Genomic DNA, 20,985 nt, shown 5'->3' with positions numbered 1-20,985 from the left:
TTTAGTGTACATGTGGACGTGTGAACCTGCTATGATGTAGCTTAGCTCAGTTTGAAGGTGAGGATGTTGTTTCAGACTAAATAATGCAGAATGTGTCAAAAAAAAGTGAAAAAATGTTTATAGAAAAACCTGTAAAACTGTAAATGTGTACAAAAAAATCTGTTAATAGTTCTGTAGATAGTGAGTTATTTATTCTGTTTTTGTCACATGTCCTGAAAAAGAAAAACCTTATAAAAAAAGCTATTTTTAATCCACTGCCTGCTGGTTGTTCATTTTTAGCTGAATAAGATCCTCCATGAGGAAAGGAGAGAATTCACATCAAAATAACTTTTTAAAAATCCCAGTTAAATATTTTTAATTCTTCAGATTTGAAATCTGGAGGGGAAAAAATCTGCTTATTGCAGTTTGGGCAAAATATTTTTATTTTCCAATTTAAACGGAGCTGAATGATTTAATTAGCATCTTTAATGTATACCGAGTAAAAAAATGATAAAGCTTCATCAGAATAATTGATTAATCGATTTAATAATTGATTAATCGATCACTAAGGCATTTCTTGCAGCTCTAGTTTGGTGTCATCGTTTGACCTCAGCATTAAGAAACAAAATCAGAAAACTAAAAGTTTTTTTAATTAATGACCTGAAAGAGAAATTTATTTTATTTTGAAATAAACCCAGTTTTATCATCTTAAGATCCCAGTTTGTTTTGTTACAGGAACTTTTATCATAATTTTAAAGAGTTAATACAATATTTAGCTCTTTTTGTGGCAAGTGTCTTCATTTTCTTGATAAAATAAGATTTTGATCTTTTTTGGACAAACAGATCTGAAGCTAATTTTTTAGCACCAGCTTTGATCATATTGTTGAATAATTGGCACCTTCTGCAAAGTCCTCATTTTACACATTATAAACGCACAACGTTTTCTTTAATAAGAAAACAAATATTACTAAAAACATAACAGTATAGCATTCCTTCAGTGAATAATTAACCACTTGGATTTATAATGGCAAAAGAGCTTAAAATGAGGATTATTTTCATCTTAAATGCAAAATGTTTTTATTACAATTTTGGCTTAGTTTCTACTTTAAGTGTGTTGTTCTCTCAGCAAATACTCCAGTTAATGATTAATCATGATTAAATTGGTTGATTGAACAGTTGATTAATCATGATTAATCGTTTCAGCTCTACTTTGACGACCAATTAAAGCTGAATAATGTTTTCAAATCAGATCTCAATGCAGAGATGAAGATGCCGTCGAGATCAATAATCTTAAAATAACGAGATCTTCGTTTGAAATGAATTTATAATTTTGAAAATAATAAAAAAAGATTTTAATCTAAGTTTTGTGTGAAAAATTGGTTTTACAGTAAATATTATCTCTTAATGTTGAGATTTCCCAGCCCAAGCTCAGGTTGGTTTATGAACAGCCACCAGAATTCATCACAGTGATGCAGATACATTAAAAACACTGATGCATTTATGTTGTCATAGCAACCAGTGAGAACAACTAATTCTGGCACCAAAGTTGAGATTTAAATGTTATTTTTTCATGAATGAAACGATCAGCAGTTTTAACTTCAGCCTGACGGCTATCGGAGATTTAAAAACTGTTCCGGTTCAGAAAAGTTTGATTTTAGGATCTGGAGAGACGAACTCGGAGTCTGGAGGCGATGGTTCTTCACGCTCAACTTTATTATTTTTAGAAAACCCTGGAGAAACCCAGCCAGGTTATAAAACGTCTTTCTGCTTCTCTGTGCAAATATTAGTTTTTTGTTTTGAATGAAAATAACATTTAAATCCACGTTTACAGTTTTTAGCACAAAACAACCACAGAGTCCTACCAGGCGGGCCGCTCCGTCTCCTCCGCCGGGTCACTTCCTGCTTCCTGTTCCACCATTAGAGTCACAACAATCCAATCCTGGGATCAGAATCCCATCCGGGACTTCTTCTTCTTGGGTTGGGACCCCTGCAGCGCCCCCCGCTGGCTCTGCGACGCCCTGGAGGGCGTCAGAGACGGAAAGCTGGGCAGCTGAGAGGAAGAGGAGGGGGTGGGATGAAGAGGAGGATCGTCCTGAGGAAACAAGAGACAGGAAGTGATGTCACAGTGTGGTCCAATCAGTAATTCGCCTGACTGGTTTAATTTGACACCTGCTGACAAAAACACGTCCCTACGCTAACCAGCTCAGGTATAAACACCATCAATCGATCAATCAATCAATGACAGAAACAGACTGCTAGCTAGAAGCTAACACAAAGAAAAGTGAGACTTCTAGCTGCTTCCATCCACTGTGGTGGAAACTCATGAATGGGTTGATTTAGTCATTTATTTCTCTATCGATTAGTTGGACGATTAATCTATTAATTGAATAAAATAAATGATCCCTTCTGGATTTCTTTCAGACAATATTAGAAAAACATTAAGAATGCAAATCTTTAAAATAAATAATTCATTTTTAAATGAAAAAACTAAACAAATGTATTTCTTTAGTGAACGCTGCATCGTTTGATTAGTTGATCATGTTTTGCAGTTTTAACTTCATCCTGCTTTAAGTTTGTTGTTCTTCCAGCAAAGCCTGAGAGTCTAAATACTCCAGATGATTAATCAATTACTAAATTAGTTGAAGATTGTTTGAATAATTGATTAATCATTAATTGTTGTGGTGTGAAGATGCTTATAAAACAGTTTATGTGTTTTTCTGTTGAGTATTTATGAAAATTTTTGTTTATTTCAGACATTTAAATCTGGACGACATGAAGTAAAGATTGATTAATTATTGGTGATAATTAGATGAGAAACTGATCACATACATGGATGAACAGATGTTTTTGTCTAACATGTATAAACTGACCGTCCCTTTGAAACCTGGTGGTGGCAGCATCATTCCCACCTGTGTTTCCCACATGAAGCTCAGTGATTGGTCGGTCAGGTTCCTGCTCCTCTGATTGGCTGTTTGTGGCTCTGGAGTTCTGCAGGGCGGATCCAGACGGTCCGGCGGCAGCGAGTCGTCCTGATCCTCCAGGAAGGAGGCCAGCTGGCCCAGAGGCCTGCTCCACTGGCTGTCGGACAGCGGGCCGCTGGTCCCCGAGGACCAGCCGGACAAGTCGTCCAGGTCCGTCTGGTAGCTGACGGAGGAGGTGAAGCTGCCGCTGAGCTGCAGGTGGCGCCCTGCCGCGCGCTGCGCCTCCTTCTCCCTCCTCCTCTTCCTCCGCAGCGCCTCCCTCTTCATGGCCTGGTTCGCCCCCCGCTCCTCCTGCCACCACTCCAGCCACGCCTCCTGGCCGCCGCGCCACGCCGTCGTCAGCCGGTTGCTCAGCAGGTCGCGCCACGCCTCGGCGTCCACCACCGGCGGCACCGGAACCGGGTCCAGGTTGCTGTTCAGCAGCAGCGACCGCGTCCGCATGCAGCGCTGCAGGTCCTGCTGCAGCGCCCCCTGCAGGTGGCGTCCGGCGGCAGCCAGCTCCGGCACGCTCAGCAGACCATCGGTTCGGACCGCGAGGCGCGGCGGAGCGCCGGGTTTCCCCTCCTGTCTCATCAGCTTCTGCAGCCAGCGCCTCCAGGCGTGACGCGTGGCGCTGCTCAGCGCCGAGGGAGCCGAACAATCCGCTCCGTTACCAACGGCGACGAACGCCGGGATCCGATCCGGAGGCCTGGCAGGAAAACAAACGCTGCTGGTTATCATGACAAACGACGACATCGTTGGTTTGAGACCAGGAACACATTCAAAGATCAATAAACTTTAAATTCTAACATTTAACTCTGGAACTGAAAACATTTAAAATATGAAAAATAAACAAAACAACAAATAAAATGAATCATAAAGTCTCTGAAAACCTTCAAAATAAGAAGTTAGTTGAGACCAAAACACCAAACTGGAAATTTTATCATCCAGTTTTTGGTAGAAAGAGAAAAACAGCAAATCATGCAAAAGGAAATTATTGAATTTGTTTTCATTTATCAGGCGTACCGATCCGAACTCTGGTTCCTGTCGGGCGTTTCCGGGACAAACGTGAGAGCGTTGGGAGCTTGCGTTGGCATGACGACGTCCTCGTCACTGGACGTTTCTGCAACCAACAACGGGAAGCGAACTTCAGTCTCTGGTGTTCCGGCCTCCGGCGTTCCGGTCTCTGGTGTTCCGGCCTCCGGCGTTCCGGGTTTTCCATCATCCCGCTCCAGGATCTGGTAGAAGACGTCCCCCGCCGCCGTCAGCTGGAGGACAATCATGGTCGCCGTGGAAACGGACGTCCTCTGGAGACACGTCAGGCCTGGAAACATAAAGGAGATCTGTTAAAGGCGGCCGACTCGGCGCTGGCGCCCTCTGCTGGGGGCGGCGCTGACCTGCAGCGGGAGAAGCCAGTCTGTGGGCGGCGGTCTGCTGCCGGTGGGGCAACTGGACCGGGAGCAGAGCCAGACTGTCTCTGGGTCTGAGCAGAACCTGAGGAGAACCGTGGCTGCAGCACGCCTCCACTGCGCCTCCTGGAGGAGGAGAAGAAGAAACATGAAAATAAAAACAGCAAAACGGTTTTTACTGGTTCTAAACACGGTGAGCGCGGAACCGATCCGACATGTGGGACGATTTTAGCACAAAATTAAACCTTTTTTGGTCTTTTTTTTAGAATCACTGATTCAGTATTAATTAAACAGAGAAGAAAAATAAACAAACCAAAAAATTATACAAACATAAAACAACAAAATTAAATTAAATAGAGGAAAGACAAACAGCAAGGACAAAAGAAAATAATTCTTTAAAATTTACAAAAAATTAAAATAGTAAAAAAAATAAATAAAAAAACCTGAAATTCCGACAATGACCACAAAAAACTGAAAATTAAAAACAAAACATAACAGAGAAGACCAAAAGAAATAAATAAAATTTACAAAAACATAAAAGAAAATACAGAAAATACTAAATATTTTTTATTAAAAATAAAATAAAATTTAAAAATAATATTTTAGGATAGTTAGGATAAATGAACATACTAAACAAAACAAAAATCCTAACAGACAAAACAAAAAACAAGAAAATACCCAACAGGGAGGACAAAGCAAAAGTAACTAAATGTTTCTCTAACGTATCTGAAAATGCAGAAATAAATTAAAACAAACAACCAGAATTAAAGAAAAGAGATTTTAAAATTAAATGTAAAACTTAGGGAATTGAAAACAAGCCTGGTCAGAAAACAAAAAGTTTCCAAAACCTTGAAAAGCACCAGGACCTTTGGCTGTTGCTGCCCCCTGCTGACTCACCAGAGTACTGCAGCAGAGTGACCTCCTGGGACGACTGCGACCCGAGCAGAACCTTCGTGGTTCCTGACGCGGAGCCCGGAGCCACGTGGCAGAACAGGGGCGGAGCCTCCATCATGTGGTCCCACTTCAGCATGGGGACGCAGGGGAACCGCTCGTCCATGATGTAGGCCGAGTGCTGCGCAGAGACAGACAGGAAGTCCAGATTCATCTGGAGCGCGGGACGAAACGGAGGAACCAAGAGACTCACCTGCGTGGTGAGGAGGTGGTGAAAGGGGTGAACGTCTCCCAGGAATCTGACCAGCAGGAGGCGCTCTCCCCTTTGGCAGTCTGAGGTGCTGCTGATCCGGAACAGAGTGAGACCCGGGTGCGACTCCAGCTGGAGGAGAGAGAGCAGCGATTCAAGTCCAGAGGAGTGTGACCAAAACTGTGTCGATATTCTGATAATGCTGAGAATCACTGCTGTGTTTCAGGTCAATAAGAAACACAATTAAAATCGAACGTTGGTAATTTGTTCATGCGATAAATCGTTAAAAACCAGGCAGCATCAACATCCTCCAACCACTTCCTGTCGTCTTCTTTGTTGTTTCCACCAGTAGCAACGTCCGCTTGTTGATCACATGACTCATGATGCAAAAGCATCTTTTCCATTGCCATGTTAATTTAGTCATTTCAATACAGCTGAAAAAACCCACTTCATCCTAAATCAAAGAATGTTTTCAAAATCAGCGCTATCGGTGTTACTTTCATAATTCCAATTTGTACAATTTTATGAACGTTTGAAACGCAGCAAACGTCAAAATGTCCTTAAATACGAAGCTGGTTGAAACTTTTTCAAAGATTTCCTCTTTGTTGTGTTGATTTATGCACACGCATTCGGTCCTGTACCGTCTCCATGGCGACAACACAGATTGGTTGTACTTTTTAAAATCGATGTTGGGACGTTTTAAATTGACTCGCCGTAAACGAGACTCAGGAATGGTTTTGTGAATCCAGCGCTAATATTCCCCCACCTTCAGCCTGAAGTCTGTGAGCTCCACCCCCGTCCGGTCGGCGTACAGCATCACTCGTGGGTGGGCGGAGAATTCGCACCATCGCCATGACGACTTGGCGTTGAAGTACAAGTTGCTCTCCTCCGTTCGGACCTTCTGCAACCTGACGGGGGACAGCAGGAGACTCTGGGACTCTGTGGCGTTTGGACCAAACCTGCAGGTCGGCTTGTTCCTCACCCTCTGCCGACCGTCCACAGGCTCGCCGCTCCGCTCTCACTCGCCACCAGAACTTCGCCCAGAATGTGCGGACTGAGGAAACAAACAGAAGGAGGTCAGCTTCCGGGCCGGACGATACGGCTGACAAACTTATCACCATTCATATCAGTTAATATCAATAACTATTGATTAGTGTTTTTATTTTAAATATCTGAAATGCTGTGACCTTCAATTTGCAACTTGGGTTTTTATTTTTTTTAAGCAGCTTTGAGGCAAAGTGGGAAACTGCTGCTGCGCAAGAAAGCAGGTTGTTGCTAGGTAACCAAAGAGTGAGTTAGTTGCTAGGTAACTGAAAAGTGAGTGAGTTAGTTGATGCTTAGTTAGCTGTTAGAAGTTAGGCAGCTAAACTCTCTCCTCTGCCTACGTCTCCCACAATGGAGTGCGGTTCTGAATGAAAGCCTAGTGAATATTCTACATGTTAAATATTGAATTTTCTATCCGTCGTCTTTTCTACTGATACTGATGATGTGTCTGTTGGTTCGTTCGCCGGCGCTGACCCTACCCGGCGCTGACCCTACCAGGCGCTGACTCTACCCGGCGCTGACCCTACCTGGTGCTGACTCTACCCAGCGCTGACCCTACCTGGTGCTGACCCTACCTGGTGCTGACTCTACCCAGCGCTGACCCTACCAGGCGCTGACTCTACCCAGCGCTGACCCTACCTGGTGCTGACCCTACCTGGTGCTGACCCTACCAGGCGCTGACCCTACCTGGTGCTGACCCTACCTGGTGCTGACTCTACCCAGCGCTGACCCTACCAGGCGCTGACCCTACCAGGCGCTGACCCTACCCAGCGCTGACCCTACCCGGCGCTGACCCTACCCGGCGCTGACCCTACCCGGCGCTGACCCTACCCAGCGTCACCCTACCCGGTGTTGACCCTACCTGGCGCTGACCCTACCTGGTGCTGACGCAGCTGGCAGCAGCTTCGGTGCCGACCACCTGCAGCAGGCGCGGCTCGTTCTGGTCCCCCATGCCCCAGACGCCACAGACGTGGTCGGAGCGCACGGCGACGCAGCCTGCAGGGCGACAGGAAACGATCAGCTGGAGCTCCGGGAGCATCAGGAATCCTTCCGGAAAACGCCGTACTGTCGCCGAAGCGCGAGCTGCAGCTGATCTGTCGGACCGGACCCCTCAGCTGGAAGCTGACCGGCTTCTGGCCAGTATCCATGCAGGCGGAGCCGTCGCGCTCCAGCACCACCCTGTGGAAGTCTGAGGTACTGCGTTAAGAACAGTGCTTCTGGCTCCAGTTTGTTTCTGAATGTTTGACCGTTATTCCCTCTGGTTTTGGATTCTATGCAACAGGAATGATTTTTTTTTATCTTCCTGTTGGACACCTGTGATGTGTAACCATGGCAACAGCATGTCTTTTTTTTTACCATCTCAAAGCTTGAATAAAACCTGACCTTTGACCTAAAGGATACTGAGGCGGTCCATCCCCAGGCCCCCGGGGTAGAGCAGGCAGCCATCGCTCTGCGAGAACGGGACGAAGGCCAGGGCGCCCCCGGTGGCCGCCTCTGAGAACTGCATGCGGTCCCTCTGCTCGGTCAGCTCCTCGAACAGCAGCGAGCCCAGCAGGTCCGGAGGAACGTCATGGACCACGTCCCACAGCAGGCTGGAGTACCGGTCCAGAGACCGGGACCGGTACGCCATGGGACACCTGGGGAACGAAACGAAACAACAGATAAGGATGAAATTTTCTAAATATTCAGAAAGTCTGGTTATTAAAAGATTAATATTTTGTATTTTGCCCGACTTTTTCTCCCCTAATAAAATAATTTTCTACTTTAACATTCTTTAATTGCAGTTGGGAAATTTTTTTTATTATCAGTAAATATGAGTTATTGGCCACGGCAGGTATAAACATATCAGAACAGATATCAAATCGGGGCATTCATACAGGAAAGACATCAGATGGGTGGAAAACAACAACATCAGACAAAAATCACAACATAAACCTAAAGCTTTAACACCAAATACATCATGAATATTTCAGATTCTTATTTTCCAAGTAGATAAAAAAAATAATTTGAAATTTTCCTATTTATGATCTTTTCCAAAATAAATAAATATGAATGTGTCCATCATAATTTAAGTTATTTTAAACTTAATTAAATAATTAAATACTAAATGAACAAGTATTTAGTTTAATTTTCTAAGTCTGCCTAAAGAAGACAGCCTCTGATTGGCTAAATCAGAGTCTTTAGCCTCTGATTGGCTGAAGACTGCTGGAAATCAGAACAAGCTCCGCCCCCTTTTTTACTCAGTAAAAAAGTTGGGAAACACAATATATTGCACTAAAAATTGGAATGGATTATTTTTTTGGACAAAAATATTGGTAAACCTTGGATAAAATAGTAATATAAATTTTCAGATCGGTTCATTTCAAAACATTTAGTTTTCACTGCGTCTAATTCGGTTTTTCTTCTAACAAATCAAAGTTCCTCTGATCTTTAGTAGAAACAGTTTTTCAGATTCTCTCTAGTTCTGTTCTGAGTCGACCCAGTTGGTTTTCTGCTCACATGTTGAACTTCAGCTGGTCGACGAAGCTCTTCGTCCTCCACATGTTGATCGAATCCCGACGACATTTCTGCAAAACAGCAGCAGATTAATCTGAAGCTTTAATCTGAGCCGTCGGCAGCAGGTCGGGCCGGACTCACCTTCTTCAACTTGGCTTTCTGGAAGTGGAAGTTTTCCCCCAGCATCTCACTCATGCACCCGAAGGCGTCCGGGCCGTGATCCATGAAGAAGTTCTGCATCTGGACGAAGGAGCAGGAACGCATTTTACTCTCTGATTCTTTTTTTTTGGGTTTATTTTAGAAATGAGCCGAGAAATTCTCCAGAAAACTGAGAATTTTCCACTTAATCCACTCGGATCTTTTATTTTATGGATTGATCAAATTTTTGGTTTTTGAAAAATTCCTTCCAGTTCAAACTGAAGGCAGCCACGGCGGCCATCTTGTTTGTCATCTTCTATTTATTTGGCCTTTGGATTCAGGTCCACTGTACGGTCAACATAATGCCAGAGCAAAGTTGTGATAGTAAAGAAGGAATTTTATCAAAACTCCAACATGAAAAATAACAAAAAATGAAAATGAGGAATGTTGGAAATCTTTGGAATAAGTTTTACAAATAAGTAAATATTTTATCTTTTAACACATCAGCATTAAATTATTATGAGCAACAGGATTTTTTATTTTTCTCATTAAAAATGATTTATTTTTGTATTTTTTAAACATTGTTCTGGTGATATTTGTTTGTCTCTGCTAATATTATGACGATGTTCTCATAATTAAACAAAGACGTTTTGTAGCCTGGTCCCAGTACTCTGTTGTACAACATCCAGAAGGAATGATGGACAGGTTTCTGTCATTTATCTTTTGTTTTCAAGCCATAATCGCTCAGTGGTAGTTTCAATCATTATCAGCTGAAATTGGCTGCTAATATCTGATCGGTTTATTAAAATGTTCCTCACATGTTTTAAGAAGTCCAGCGGATCAGGAGGCGTCACGAGTTCCTGGAACGCTGCAGGAAAACCACAGAAGCATCAGGAAAACTGGAAAACTACAAACAGCAGCAAATACAAGTTATTACGGCTCTACGGCTTTATTAGAGATCAATAAACATAAAGACGAAGAGACGATGGGAAATAAAGCCAACTGAGCGCCGACTCTGGATGTTTTCTGGATCAGAACCGGCTCACCTTTCCTGGGGGACAGCAGGGGAACCGGAACCGGCTCCATCTGGCGCCAGACCTCCCCTCCAACCTGCCGTTTGGACCTGAACGCCCAGCTGGAGAGAGAGCCGGTGCCGCCCTGGAACCAGAGCCGCATTAGGTCAACATCATCATCATCAAACTCAACCTCCTCCCCGTCATTCAGGACAAAACACCTGGAGGAAAACTAATACAGCAAATTGCCCAGAATGCACTGCGCCACAGGTGTAATGTGAGGTTGGAAAATGGGATTAAACTAGGAGGGAAACAATTAATCGTGACTGATTGATTATTGACATAATTGTCAGCTAATTTAGTAATCGATTAATCATTAACAGACTCAAAGAAAGACCATTTTCTTAAAACAACATATCCAGAGCAGTAAACAATATATATATACTTTGCATGAAAGATAAAAACATGTCTGTGAAGAGGTTGAAGCCAAAACTAGTTTCACCCAGTTCAGATTCTCTAAATAATTTCTAGTAAACAAATAATAAAATATTTATTTTCATATTAAAATAAAGGAATTTAATTATTTATTTACTTACATTTGCAATGTATTTCTAAATTGTATAAAAAAATTACGAGGTTATATTAAAAATCTATAGAATGTGGCATTTTATACGATTAATCGTCAGAATAATCGATTACTAAAATAAATGATTGTCAAATTTCTAATACGCAAGAACTATTGATTTAGTGTTTATTAACCTAAAATACGTGCTTTTAAATAATTTACATGCGCTTTCCAGACGTCAGTGAACGCAGCATCGCATTTATCTCAGATTTGTTTACATATTGAACATTATTCAGCTGGATTGTGTGACCCAAACTTCGACAGGTGAGCTCAGAAAACTCCCCCACCTGCGCTAAGACTCCGTCGTAGCAGCCCCATCCTCCGGCGCTGTGTCTCTGGACCCGGTTCGGCGGTTCGCTGCTGTAAAACGAGGGGAAAAGTTGCTGAGGAAACTGATAGTCCATTATTTCTGTCCTGAGTTATCTGCGTCCCTGTCCATGTGTCTGAGTGACGGAACAAGTCCAGACATGTTGAACTGTCCCGACAGCAGCTGGCTTCGATGAGACATCAGTTTATCCGCCTACAAACAGCCGGACATTAATCTACCAGCTGCATTTTATAGTTTAGGATGTGAAAAAACTACAGAGTGGTAAAAAGACACATAAATTAAGTTAAATAATCAGAAACGTTCACTGTGGGTCGCTAAACACGTGTTGTGCTCCGGTAGGATGAGCGGAAGTCAAGAGAAGACAACAACAGCAACCACTTCCGGATTCTTGGAGGAAACTACAAAAACAAAACAAAACAACAAAATATCCCATTTATGCCAAACACACAATAAAACAAAACAACAAAACAAAATCAAAGTTATCAGATGCAGTGGCATTAATTAATATTTGACGAAAGCATGTAGAGCTGTGTCATACGGAAGAAAGTATGGAAGAACATTAGGGCCACTAAAAAGTGAATAATAATAATAATAATAATAATAATAATAATAATAATAATATCCAATATGTTCCTCCAATTGGTCCTGCAACTCACACTTCTGTCACTTATTTTTCACAAATTACAAAGTCAGAATAATATTCTTAAAGGGAAACTATTATGCAAAATTCATTTTTGCTCGTTTTTGTTCTTCCATTTGAGTCTCTCCTAATTTTTTTAGTGTCTGTTTTTTTGCTTAAACGTGTATCTATATCATTGGCTGATTTACGATTATTTGCTCATGTTTTGGTAAATTGACTTTCTGATACAATTGTTGGATTGTATAAGATGTTTTATTTTATTTTATTTTATTTTATTTTATTTTATTTTATTTTATTTTATTTTATTTTATTTTATTTTATTTTATTTTTGTGAGTGACCGGATGTAGCTGATCAGCTGACCCGTAAGGTCTGTTTGTCGGTGGGACCAGCCAGCAGAAGCGGCGCAGAATAACGGCGTCTTTTTGTCTGATTTCGCCGCAGGAGGAACCGTATTTGTGAAAGCTGTCAGTTGGCCGGACATGTTCCAGTAGGACGTCAGTCTCTGGTGCGTCTCAGCCGTTTTTTTATCGGAATGTTTTGCTAGCCGCTAGCCGTTAGCTGTTAGCTGTTAGCGTCGCTGAAGCGGAAGTGTGAGAGCTAACCTGTCCTCTAGCGTCCGATGATCAGGGACAGTTAGCTGCTGGGTTAATTATCTGTTCTCCTAATAATAATTTATAGAGATATATCTGTCTGTTGTTTAATTCCAGGCTGTAAAATGTTTGGTTTTAAACGGAAGCGTTAGATTATTGATCTATATTTGGCTGTAAACACAACCAGCTGATGCGATCATCTGATGCTGATTTCTGTCCTCTGTTCCTTCATGGCTGCAGATACGGAATCCTGATTACCTTCTTACTAAAACAGTGAAGCTCTGCATTGATTGGTGATCAGTCAATGCAGGGCTTCACTGCACTGATTGATAAACCAATTATGCAGCTTTATTTCTGCATAATTTCATATTTTGGACACATTTTAAATGAGTCTGACCATGAAGAGCTGCAGGTCAATACAATTCACTTAAAAATACTTTATTTATCCCAAAATGAAATTAAATGTTGTCTTAACTCACAAAATCAAAGTGTCTTCAGAGAATCTGTGTGGATGGAGAAGTTTTGGGGAGAACGCCTCTCCAGTAGCAGTCAGGCTCGCATCTGAATCTGAATCTGAAGAAGCTTCTGACTGGAGGCTGTTGCTGTATACAGTCTCATGTGCTGGGTAACATCATCAGTTGCTAATCCACATCGTTTGTTTTTGCTGCTCCTCTTTAAATCTGTCTGGTTGGAGTAGGGGAGTCGACTCCTTTACAACTCCTCTGGGATTTGGGGTCGTAGTTCAGGTTTTATTTGAGCTTTTCAGAAGCTAATCTGCTGTGTCCAGTTAGTTGTTGCTATGGTTACGTGTCATAACAACTGTAAAAACAAACAAAAAAAGCATCCAGAACCAGAGGTAGTAACTGTCCAACCAGCATCAGTTCAGCCTAAATGGTGAATTAAAGTGTGGAGTCGGAGCGGTTCTGTCTGTCCGGGTCGGTCCGGTTTGTGATGAAGTGGCCTCTCCTCCATGTTTGTCTGTCAGCATCATGTCGGGGAACAACCTGGTCCTGCCCATCGTGCTGTGGGGCCGCACGGCGCCCACCCACTGCATCAGCAGCTTACTGGTGATGGACGACTTCACCACCATCATCACCGGCTGCCATGACGGTCAGATCTGCCTGTGGGACATGACCCCCGAGCTGCAGGTGGGAGCGGCGGCCTGCTTCCTGTGCTTTGAGTTTTAAACTATTTAATTTTTAATTTAATGTTGGAATTCCTGTGGGTTTTTTAACTTATTTTCCCTTGTTGTTGCCTTTTGTTATTAGTCTTTTGTGCACTTTAATATTAAAATCTTTCTTTTGTTTTTATTTAGTTTTTTCATTTTTTTCTAGCATTTTTTTCATTATTTTTTAAATTTTTATTTCAGTCACAAACAGATAATCCACCATCAACATATTATCTTTAATATTAAAAAAATACACGACAGAGAAAATCAAACACTTGTTTATCTTTTACCCAAAGTATTTGGTCATTTAAATGTATATATTTAAAACATATTGTGACCTTTTTAGTAAAGAAAGGAACAGTGAATTACATGTTTTCATCTTTACACATTTCTGAACAAGGTTTTGATTTTACATAAAACATTAATTAGATTATTTTACAGTAATAACTCATATGAACTAAGTAAGTTTGTAGTTTTACATAAAATACAAAATGTTTTAGAAATTTAAAACCTTTGTTGTTAATATTCTGCATCCATGTTAACCTTCTATCAGAAATGACCAGCTGGTCCTTTGCATCAAGTTCAACACTATTTAGTTTAAGTTTTTTTTCTCTTTAACTATAAATTTAGTTTTAGTTGCATTCAGAGACATTTTCCTAACATCAAATCCTGATTTTAGTGACTTTAGTTCCTTTTCTGTCTCTAGCAGAAGCTTTTTTTCTCTCCTTCCTCTGATTGGTTGGTTTCTGCCTCCAGATCTGCCCCAGAGCGATGCTGTTCGGCCACACGGCCTCCATCACCTGCCTGTCTAAAGCCAGCGCCAGCAGCGACAAGCAGTACATCGTCAGCGCCTCAGAGAGCGGGTCCGTTTCCTCCGCATGCTCAGTGTTCTAACAGAACCTGGTCCGTCCTGAAACCTGCTCTTCATGTTCCCATGTTTCCAGGGAGATGTGTCTGTGGGACGTAAACGACGGGCGCTGTATCGAGTTCACCAAGCTGGCCTGCGCTCACACCGGGATCCAGGTGAGACACGGACTCACCTGGTGGCGTCAGGGTGCAGACAGGAAGTTCACTCATGAGCTCAACGTCAGATTCTTCCTCAGATTATAACATAACATATTTAATAAGAAGAAATATGTATTGTTTTGCTGAAATAGTTCAGTCATTTCTGTAGAATCGTTTAGTTTTCTGATCTTATGTTTAAGGATCAAAGCATTTAGTAGTAGCGAGCGCCGCTAACTAAAAGGTTATGCTAACGCTAAAGCACTAATCAAAAATATTAATTCTGCTGGCAATGAAGAGTACATCAACAAAAATGTACTAGAAGCTAAAGCTACATTGCTAGCTTCACTTCACATTCTGTCATTGAAACACTACAAACCTTTAGCACACATATATTTTTGATATTATCGTCTTCATGTTCCAGAATGTCCTTAGGAATTCATGTTTATATTTTATTCTCTTGTTTGTTTCTTTCCCTCCCTCTCTCCTCTCTCTCCTCCCTCAGTTCTACCTGTTCACCATCGGTACGCAGAAGGAGGGCCGCCTGCTGTGTAACGGCCATTACCCAGAGATCCTTGTGGTGGACGCCACCAGCCTGGAGGTTCTCTACTCTCTGGTCTCTAAGATCTCTCCTGATTGGATCAGCTCCATGAGCATCATCCGCTCCCACCGGACCCAAGGTGTGTTTACCTGACGGTGAGCGCTTCATGCTAGCAGCTCAGAGCCGTAATGATAAAACCTGGGTTTGCTCCTCAGAGGACACGGTGGTGGCAGTGTCAGTGACGGGGATTTTGAAGGTGTGGATGATAACAGCTGAGGTCAGCAAGATGCAGGTTTGTTGCTGCAGGCGAACACACACACACACACACACACACACTCACACACACACTCTCTCTCTGATCTGAGCCTCTGGTCCGTTCCTGGTCCAGGATCTGGACCCGATCTTTGAGGAAGAGTCCAAGCCCATCTACTGCCAGGGCTGCCAGAGCATCTCCTTCTGCAGCTTCACCCAGAGCAGCCTGCTGGTGGTCTGCTCCAAGTACTGGAGGGTACGACTGTCTGTCTGTCTGTCTGTCTGTCTCTCTCTCTCTCTCTCCCTGTCTCTCTCTCTCTGTCTCTCTCTCTCTGTCTCTCTCTGTCTCTCTCTCTGTCTCTGTCTCTGTGTCTCTCTCTGTCTGCCTCTCTCTCTCTTTCTCTCTCTCTCTCTCTCATCCTGTCTAATAACTCTTCCTTTGTCTCCAGGTGTTCGATGCAGGAGACTACTCTCTGCTCTGCTCGGTGCCCAGTGACAGCGACCAGTCCTGGACCGGCGGTGAGTTCATCTCGGCGGATAAAGTCATCATCTGGACCGAAGACGGCTGCAGCTACATCTACAAGCTGCCGGCCAGGTAAGGCCGGACGCCGCCGGCTGGAGGAGCGTCTCTGAGCGCTTTGGGTTAACGATCCGTCTGGTTCTCAGCTGCCAGTCCGCCAGCGAACATTTCCGCAGCGACGTTGGGCGAACCAAAGAAGGATCGATCCCCCCGCTGATCTACAGCATCGCTGAGCGCTCAGACAAACAGGTCAGAGGTCATCCACAGAGGCCTCTCCGGTTCTCTTCATGTCCAACAGGTTTTCTGTAAGATTCATGTTTGTCGGCCATTTTGTTTCCTCTTGTTTCTGTGAAACACCTGGTGATGACTGGGGGTCACAGTTTGGTACGTTTTCAGTTCACTTCATATAAAAATGTATGTTTTTGTTTTATTTTTCATTTTCTGAAATGCATTTTGTTATATTCTGAACCTTAGAACAGTGGAGCTGACTTAGCCTGGCTGTTGTTCGTAGCAGGGAGCTGTGGACGGTTTCAGCTGTTAGATTTTGAATGAATAATGATGAACTGTTCCTCGGTGGGTTTGGACCCTCCTCATCCTGCCTGACGTCCTGCTGACTCGGTTCTTTCTGCCAAGCCCACCTTTCGCTGCCTGACGTTGTTTTTGTCGTATTTCTGTTCTGGACTCGTTTCAGACACGTGGATTAAACCAGCTGATGTTCACATGTTAGCATGTTATGGTGCTAATCTGGTGAACTCAGCATGGGAACAGAAACGAAGTGAACTGTTCTCCGCTTCAATCCGTGTGCATGAAGCTGAATGTTTAGGGTTCATGTTGGACTTCCTGTTTGTCCTGAATGTTATAATTTACTTTACGTTTTGTCTGTTGTTTTGTTTTTCTGTTTCCTTTATTTCCTGTTCTCTGACTGCTGCCTCCCCCTCCCATATGAACCGACCCTCACCTCCTCCCAGAAGGACGGAGGTGAGCAGGAGGAGCAGGAGGAGCAGGAGGTGGAGGTCATTTGCCTCCGTCCCAGTGGCTTCGCCCCAGAGCTCTACACCCCACTGCAGCTTTACCAACACCGGCCTCTAGAGGCGCCTGTAAGCCCACAACACGCTTAGTCAGCAGCAGGCAGCAAGAAGAAGAAGAGGTGAATGACTGAGCTGCAGAAATCAGATAAAGAAATGGAGGAACTAGAAGCAGCAGATGAACTGGAACTAGATGAACTAGAACTAGATGAACTAGAACTAGATGAACTAGAACTAGAGGATCTAGAACTAGAGGAACTAGAACTAGAGGATCTAGAACTAGAGGAACTAGAACTAGAAGAACTAGGCCCCTATATTAAGACATTAAAAAGTTGAGAGATTCTAGTTAAATCCCTCCAAAATGGCGTCTCTCCCTGAGAACCTGGCCCTCTGGGTTCCTGTCAGATTGTCTCAATCGGCCATCGCAGATGTTTGTATTGTCAGTCAGTTTCTTCTCGGCTGCCTGCTGCTGATCGGCCTCCGTGTTTCTTCCCTCCTGTCCTGGTGAGCAGAACTTTTCCCCTCTGATGTCTGGAGTTGCTGTGCCTTTAAAAGTTTTCACACCCTGTGAACTGCTCCGCGTTCCCTCAGGTCGCTGATCCTCTCGGAGTTTCGTTGGGATTTTGTCTTAAGCACATCTGACGCCTTCAAACTGACATTTCTGCTCATCAAACATCTCAAGCTGTTGAACTGGACAGAAAACATCCGTGAGCATCAAGTTTTGGGTTTGGACTTTGACTAGGCCATCTCCTGTTATCTCTAGCTGTAGGTTTTTCTGCTGTAAGGTGAACCTCCACCACAGTCTCCAGCAGAAGAAAAGCATCCCCTCAGCATGATTCTGCCACCACTGTGCTTCAGTGTGAGGACGGTGTGTCCGGCAGCACACGCTCCCTTTTGCTCAGATTCTGGAGTATTAAAACGTCCTAATTTAGATTTTAAATCTTACTTTGATTATGAACGTCACAGTTTTAAAATGTTATTTTCAGTAAATGCTGATTATCCATCATTATTTTTCCACTTTGTGTCATAAAATCCCAATAAAGTGTTGCGTTTCGTTGGAAAGCTGCCGGGGTGTGAATACTTTAGTGTGGTGGTGGTTTGACACCTGCTGGCTCTCCTGTCCTGATCGGCTCTCCTCCGTTGCCGTGGCGACGCCGGCCTCTCTCCTGTTTCGTCCGTTCAGTGGGTGTGGGACGCATCAGAACCGGGTTTCAGGTTAGCGGTCCAATTCCAGCTGCCGATGTGAAATGATTTAGTTTTTCTGTGGGACTCCGACCTGTCCAGGTGTGATGCTGGTTCCTGAGTCATGCTGCTGTTTCCCACCTGCCCTGCTCACATGAAGGGAGAGCGACGCGCTGCAGCGGCCGCGCTCTGCTTCCTGTCTGAGCCTCTGATCCGTTCCCCCCTCAGCTCCTCATCTGTCCCCCGGTGACCCGCTTCTTCTTCGGCCGCCGGGAGCCGTTCCACAAGCTGCTGATCCAGGGAGACTCGGCCGGCCGGCTGTCGCTGTGGAGCGTCCCGGACGCCACGCCGCCGCAGCCGACCACCACGCCAACAGGTGAGCAGCAGCCTGATGCTGCGCTGCAGCTAGCAGTTATTTCACCGATCGATTAATCGATCATTCTGATGATTAATCGATCATTCTGATGATTAATCGATCATTCTGATGATTAATCGATCATTCTGACGATTAATCGATCATTCTGACGATTAATCGATCATTCTGACGATTAATCAATCATTCTGATGATTAGTCACTGATTAATATTTTAAAAATGCCACATAGAAATACATTAAAACATGCAAACAAATAATTCTGTTCCTTTTTTAAAAAGAAAATAAACATTTCATTGGTTAAATAACATTCCCTCAGTATGAACAGGTGAAGATAAAACTTTATGATTTAGTTTAATTTCAACAGGTGGAAATGATCCTTTTAAAAGGTTAATTAAATAAAGATAACAAACAAAATAAAATATAAATTAAGATGAATATAAATGTGTTTTTGATAGTTTATTTTCCTATAATCTGCTTCCAATGAGCGTTTATATGAAGGCTGCTGTACATGAGTGACACCTGGTGGACAGACGTTGTCACTGACCAGCATCAGCTTTTCTCATAAACTGTATTTATTTGGGTCGGTGTTTATCGTTCAGTCTGTTATCAGACTCAGATGATGGTTCTTTGCAGAGCTGCAGATGTCGTCCACCATCAGCCTGCAGGAGGCGTTCGATAAGCTGACGCCCGTCTCGTCAGGGATCATCGACCAGCTGAGCGTCCTGCCCAACAAGCAGCTGCCCATCAAGGTTCACAGGAATTAACAGAAACTAAATGGAAACCTGCTTCTTTGTGTCTGGTGGAGTCATTTCCTGTCGTTTTGTTGCCCAGGTTACGGCCAGCGTCTACATCCCGTCTCAGGGCCGGCTGGTCTGCGGCCGGGAGGACGGCAGCATCGTCCTGGTCCCCGCCACGCAGACGGCCATCGTGCAGCTGCTGCAGGGGGAGCACATGCTGCGCAGGGGTGAGGATGATGATGGTGATGGTGATGGTGGTCTAGTATCATGAAACACTCAGTGAGACACAGACACATGCTCCTGAACGCTCAGCTTTAATATGGTCTGAATAACTTCAACACCTTCGGCTAAAAATTATTAAAATGCTTTGAAATGCAACACCAAATGCAGCTTTTGGTTTTTATGAAGTGACAAAATACCTGTTGACGCTGCAGGCTGGCCGCCCCACCGGACGCTGCGGGGTCACCGGAACAAGGTGACCTGCGTCCTCTACCCGTACCAGGTGTCGCCCCGCTACGACCAGCGCTCCCTGGTGTCCGGAGGAGTGGACTTCTCCGTCATCGTCTGGGACATTTTCACCGGAGAGATGAAGCACATCTTCTGCGTTCATGGAGGGGAAATCAGCCAGCTGATCGTCCCGCCGGAAAACTGCAGCGTAAGGCCGGAGACGTCTTCATGTCCGTCCGGCCGTCCGGCTCCACGCTTTATCCGTTACAACCGACTCGGGCTGGAACTGGTTTAGCTAGCGATTAATCTATCGATTTTTCTGACGATTAATTGATTAATCGGACTGGCACATTCTGCAGATTTTTTATTTAACTTTTTTAATACAATATTGGAAATCAATATTAGACAAACAAATCAATTCAGTGTCACAAACCAGTCGGGCTCCAACTGACGATTATTTTAGTAATCGATTATTCTGACAATTAATCGATTAATCGTCTAAAACTTGACACATTCTTCAGATTCTTCATTTAATTACTTAGGCCTTTTTTGTACAATGTTAGAAATGCATTGAAACACAGATAACCAAATCAATTCAGTTTCACCAGCCAGTCAGGCTCCAACTGATCTTAGTAATCAATTACTCTGAGGATTATTTGTTTGTGCTGACGACCCGTAAATTCTTTCCAAACATGTTATTTCTGGCCCACATGACCACACCTCCGCCTCTGTGCTTTGGTTTTCTCCAGACTGTGAACTTTGACCTGTAGATAATTGATCATGACAGGGATCTTTGCTGACGTTCAGCTCTGACTCTGTTCAGTCGCGGTTTGAGTCCCTGCCGTTTCCTCCCTGCAGACCCGCGTGCAGCACTGCGTTTGCTCCGTGGCCAGCGACCACTCCGTCGGCCTGCTCAGCCTGCGGGAGAGGAAGTGCATCATGCTGGCGTCCCGACACCTCTTCCCCATCCAGGTCATCAAGTGGCGGCCGGCCGACGACTACCTGGTGGTGGGATGCTCCGACGGCTCCGTCTACGTCTGGCAGATGGACACAGGTGAGACCCGACCGTTTCCCCGGGAGAAACTGGGTCATCAGGGGGTCAGAGTTTGGAGGAATCAGTAAAAAATAAAGCCGGTTCAAAAGGATTCTAAGAATCATCAGGCAGTCTGGGGATGTGAGTCGGGTCGGACTGAGGAAACATCAGCCTGATGAGCTGCTGCTCTGCTGCAGGGTAGCTAAGTGTGAAATTAAAGGAGGGGTGGAAGTGGTCAGGCGTTGGACAGGTAATGGAGCCGCGGCTGATGGCTCCTTCATCCCTCGTTCAATCCCTGACTGACTGACTGACTGACTGACTGACTGACTGACTGACTGA

General features: G+C 44.0%; 2 protein-coding genes across 5 annotated transcripts in view; one reads left to right on the top strand and one right to left on the bottom strand.

The window, feature by feature from the left end:
- Positions 1-1,670: 1,670 nt before the first annotated feature.
- taf1c (TATA-box binding protein associated factor, RNA polymerase I subunit C) lies at positions 1,671-11,496 on the bottom strand. Its single transcript, XM_007578705.2, has 16 exons — positions 11,093-11,496; positions 10,214-10,325; positions 9,986-10,035; positions 9,171-9,269; positions 9,033-9,100; positions 7,935-8,170; positions 7,600-7,722; positions 7,412-7,529; positions 6,472-6,543; positions 6,256-6,397; positions 5,493-5,621; positions 5,246-5,420; positions 4,337-4,474; positions 3,966-4,263; positions 2,889-3,648; positions 1,671-2,071 (listed from the first exon to the last, which is right to left on the bottom strand). The coding sequence occupies exons 1-16, from the start codon at positions 11,207-11,209 to the stop codon at positions 1,925-1,927; spliced, it is 2,784 nt and encodes a 927-aa protein (XP_007578767.1). The 5' UTR covers positions 11,210-11,496; the 3' UTR covers positions 1,671-1,924.
- Positions 11,497-12,116: 620 nt separating this feature from the next.
- Positions 12,117-20,985, top strand: part of wdr7 (WD repeat domain 7) — a 41,041-nt gene continuing 32,172 nt past the window's right edge. For 2 of the 4 annotated variants that reach the window (XM_016664484.1, XM_016664482.1), the window contains exons 1-14: positions 12,117-12,279; positions 13,342-13,512; positions 14,289-14,395; positions 14,477-14,555; positions 15,040-15,214; positions 15,291-15,367; positions 15,464-15,583; positions 15,777-15,922; positions 15,994-16,096; positions 18,283-18,430; positions 19,063-19,178; positions 19,261-19,393; positions 19,601-19,821; positions 20,472-20,667. In XM_016664484.1, coding sequence (XP_016519970.1) covers positions 13,354-13,512; positions 14,289-14,395; positions 14,477-14,555; positions 15,040-15,214; positions 15,291-15,367; positions 15,464-15,583; positions 15,777-15,922; positions 15,994-16,096; positions 18,283-18,430; positions 19,063-19,178; positions 19,261-19,393; positions 19,601-19,821; positions 20,472-20,667 — 1,780 coding nt within the window. In that variant the 5' untranslated portion in view covers positions 12,117-12,279; positions 13,342-13,353. Of the gene's footprint in view, positions 12,280-13,341; positions 13,513-14,288; positions 14,396-14,476; positions 14,556-15,039; positions 15,215-15,290; positions 15,368-15,463; positions 15,584-15,776; positions 15,923-15,993; positions 16,097-16,647; positions 16,945-18,282; positions 18,431-19,062; positions 19,179-19,260; positions 19,394-19,600; positions 19,822-20,471; positions 20,668-20,985 lie in introns of those variants that run through there. The other 2 variants (XM_016664483.1, XM_016664485.1) reach the window with 2 other exon arrangements.

This window comes from Poecilia formosa, unplaced genomic scaffold (genome assembly GCF_000485575.1).
Source record: "Poecilia formosa unplaced genomic scaffold, Poecilia_formosa-5.1.2 Scaffold489, whole genome shotgun sequence".
In the NCBI taxonomy this organism is placed as follows: Eukaryota; Metazoa; Chordata; class Actinopteri; order Cyprinodontiformes; family Poeciliidae; genus Poecilia; species Poecilia formosa.
The sequence above is the reverse complement of the archived record's forward strand: the minus strand, read 5'-3'. Positions and strand labels throughout refer to the sequence as shown.